This window comes from Chrysochloris asiatica, unplaced genomic scaffold, assembly GCF_000296735.1.
Source record: "Chrysochloris asiatica unplaced genomic scaffold, ChrAsi1.0 scaffold00042, whole genome shotgun sequence".
In the NCBI taxonomy this organism is placed as follows: domain Eukaryota; kingdom Metazoa; phylum Chordata; class Mammalia; order Afrosoricida; family Chrysochloridae; genus Chrysochloris; species Chrysochloris asiatica.
Window position 1 is genome coordinate 10,077,128 of NW_006408560.1, and position 3,450 is coordinate 10,080,577.

General features: G+C 46.0%; 1 protein-coding gene across 1 annotated transcript; it reads left to right on the top strand.

The window, feature by feature from the left end:
- The first annotated feature begins 2,462 nt into the window (after nt 1-2,462).
- CRCT1 (cysteine-rich C-terminal 1) lies at nt 2,463-2,786 on the top strand. Its single transcript, XM_006861717.1, has one exon. It carries the CDS (start codon nt 2,463-2,465, stop codon nt 2,784-2,786), a length of 324 nt encoding a protein of 107 aa, XP_006861779.1.
- The last annotated feature ends 664 nt before the right edge of the window (nt 2,787-3,450 follow it).

The window sequence follows — 3,450 nt, forward strand, 5'->3', positions numbered from 1 at the left end:
CTCACCTATACTCACCAATAGGTATTCGAAGGCACATACAACCTGTTAATCAGGCAACAGAATAGCAACATTAAACAAAAAAGTTACCTTTTCTTGGTTGTTCCCTCACATTGCTGTCAGCGTATTCACCTCAAACCTCTCTCTCTGTGTCTCAATATGAATCCTTAGTCTTGGACTTATCTTAGATATCTCATTCATGGTTGTGGGCAGTTTCATTGATTAAGAAGTCATCCTGAACCTAGCTGAACTTAGCTGACCTTCAAAACCTCTACTAGTTGCTGTGGAGGCAATTCTGACTCATGGTGACCCCATGTGTGTCATAGTACAACTATGCTCCATAGGATTTTCAATGGCTGATCTTTTGGAAGTAGATTGTCAGTTTTTCTTCCTAGGTACTTTTTTGGGGGTTCCAGGCACCAATAAGTAGCTGAATGTAGGAGTCCTTTGTACCACCCAAAGGCTCCTCATAAATGTTAGTTGTTCTAAAAAGCACCATTTATCAAAAATTCTTTGGGTTTCTTTTTTCTCTCTCCTTTCTTCATATCCTCCTTACTAGCCCCCCACAATGACCTGCTTTTTTGTTTGTTTGTTTGTTTGTTTTGCCCATGAGGTCATAGGTAAATGTCACCTCTAAGGGGAAATGGAGCCCAGGGGGTGTAAGATGGAGCTGGAGGTGAGGATTTGCATTTTGCAATTGGGCCAGCATCCTGCACACAATTTTTTCTTAAGCCCAGTAATGCTGTATCATGGGGATATAGCAACTTCACTATAGTTGTAGCTTGTTTGTTCTTGATGGTTTTATAACTTTGCCTGGGCTTTTCTTCCTCTCTCTGGTAGCAGAGAGAAATCCCCACTGGAATCCCCATAGGGTTATACCACTACCATCTTCTTCGTTCAAATCCATCTGGAAATATCTGGATATAGCCCCATAGGTTTACCACACAGCCTGTGGTCTTGGTTCAAGGAGCCAAGAACCAAGAGCCAGAGTGATGGAAAGTAAACAACTGAGGTATCTTTAGAAAATAGTGCCTATGGCAATTAATTTTAACTTGCTGAAGGATCTCTCACAGCTGGCAAGGGAAACTGTAATGGCTAATAAAAAACTCTTCAGTGATGCTCCCTCTTCCCGTCCACTGGCACCCAGGGCATGTGCCATACCTGCCATACCTGAGCTTTGTCTCTGGAACCAAGATAACATGTATGTGAGCTGCCAACTACAAGCAGATGATTACATACTGCGATGGGTAAATGTGCACACAGAGACACGCTGTAGAAAAGAACAGGTAGGACAGGCTCCAGGAAGGGCTTCCTAGATCTCTCCTCCTATAAGCCCCCATGCCTTCTTTTGGCACATACACAGCTTTCTTGGATATAAACGGTGTCCTGTTTGGAAAATAAACATACCAATAGCACTCTTGGCACCTCTGTGACTTGGATGTCCACGTGCACCACCTACGGGTGCTACCTGAGTGATGAATGTCTCTGGGATGTGTCAGCTGAGTATGTGTGTTGGCAATTGGGCTCCTCCCAAAAAAGTCTGAATTGGAACCTTATAAGAAGATTCTCTGGCTGGACACAGCCCAGTCTACAGCCTAGGAGGTGATCTGTTCGAGTTAGAGAACTGAGTCTTCTAGTGGTCTGGTAAGTCTCTGAAGGGAGCCTGGGGAAGGAGGTTGGGAAGAGTTGAAGGTAGAGTGGAGGAGGAAGCAGAACACAACAGGACAAGAGGAGTCCTGGAAAATGTCTTATACTTCAAAGCAAGCCAACATCCCGTGATTCCAATGAGGACATGAAGACGAGTGTTATGGGGGTGACATTTGCAAGGTCACACAGCAAGTTTGTAGCAGAGTCATAGCTACAACACGGGTCTGGTTTAAGAACGGATTATTTCCAGTCTGCGTCATTCTGCTTTTCTTTAAGGTGGTAGAGATGAAAGGGATTGCCAAGAATAACCAGAACATGCTTCTGGGTTTTCTTTAGACTCAGGGCACAGGATTGTGTATGATTTGGGGATTTGCTAACTGATAGGGTATTTACTTATGAGAATAACTGTGAGGGCATCACTTGAAGGTCTGTGAGCAAAGGGAAATGAGGCAGGAGGAAGAGCCAAGAGAAGATGCTGGATTGTCATGCAGAGAAATTGCCATAATACCATCTTTAATTTCTACTGTGGTCCTGATGTATAGCCAGAGGAAATGACAAACAAACAAAAAAAAAAACATTGATTATTTGGGCAGACTGTTTGCCATGCCATATCTGGAAATAATATGATTTTGAGTTTGTTGGTTTGTTTATCCTCCTCTTTCTGGGTTCTCTATCTCTCTCTTTTTCTTGCAACAGGCCAAACTGGCTTGCTCACTCAGTAGATTCTACAAGTTTCTGAGTTCTATTGTTGGAAAGAAACCATCTTTTGCCCATGAAACTTTGGATTTTCTTTCAGGTTTACTGTGCACAGCTCCGCCATGTCCTCTCAGCAGAGCGCCAAAGGTTTTTCCAAGGGCTCTTCGCAGGGCTCCTCAGTCCCTTGTCCTGCCCCGACGCCCGCCCCGGCCTCCTCATCCTCCTGCTGCCGAGGCTGTTGCAGTTCAAGCGGCGGTGGCTGCGGCTCCGGCGGTTGTTGTGGTTCGAACGGCGGCTGCTGCGGGTCCAGCTCCACCGGCTGCTGCTGCTTTCCTCGGAGACGACGTCGCCAACGCCGCGGCTGCAGTTGCTGCGGAGGCGGCAGCCAGAGATCCCAGTGTTCTACCAACAACCAGAGCTCCGGCTGCTGCTCTGGCGGCTGTTGAAGCGTCCCAAAGTCCCCAGGCGCTGCGCTGGAGGGACCTCTGAGGCCCGAAAGCCTCACGCTCTGGCCGGCTGCTCCCTGACCCCTGTCTTCACCCACATAGTTCTAGCATTCAGTAAGCGCTCCCATGAGGGTCAGACCTTGGGAGTTTGCTCCCGTCCTCTCTCCCCAGTAAGGTTGCCTGCACTTTAATGTTCAGAAGACCACCCTGCTCCCAATGTTACCAAGCCCCTGACCCCCAATGTGACGATCCTCCCTGAGCAGCTGAGACCCATAACTGGGATACTGGATAGGACCTACAGTCTGCACATAGCATGTGCTCCATAATGTCATCTTTCATTGTCTTTTGGAGACACTTCATAATAAAGCTTCTACCTCCTGAGAACACCCTTTTTCCTCTCTGTTCATTCATCTGTGTATGCATACATATATATACACACACACATATATCTATATATGTGTGTGTGTGTGTATCTATATAGATAGATGATAGATAGATAGATAGATAGATAGATAGATAGATAGGTAGATAGATAGATAGATAGATAGATAGATAGATAGATAGATAGATAGATACAGATCACCCCATCTAGTACCTGTTTGTTGGAGTCCTGGTGTGGCCCTTGTGGGTTAATGTGCCAGACTGCAATGTTGGTTTGAACTGC

Excerpts from the sequence above, each read along its gene's own strand:
- CRCT1 (XM_006861717.1), top strand. The coding sequence starts at position 2,463 with ATGTCCTCTCAGCAGAGCGCCAAAGGTTTTTCCAAGGGCTCTTCGCAG.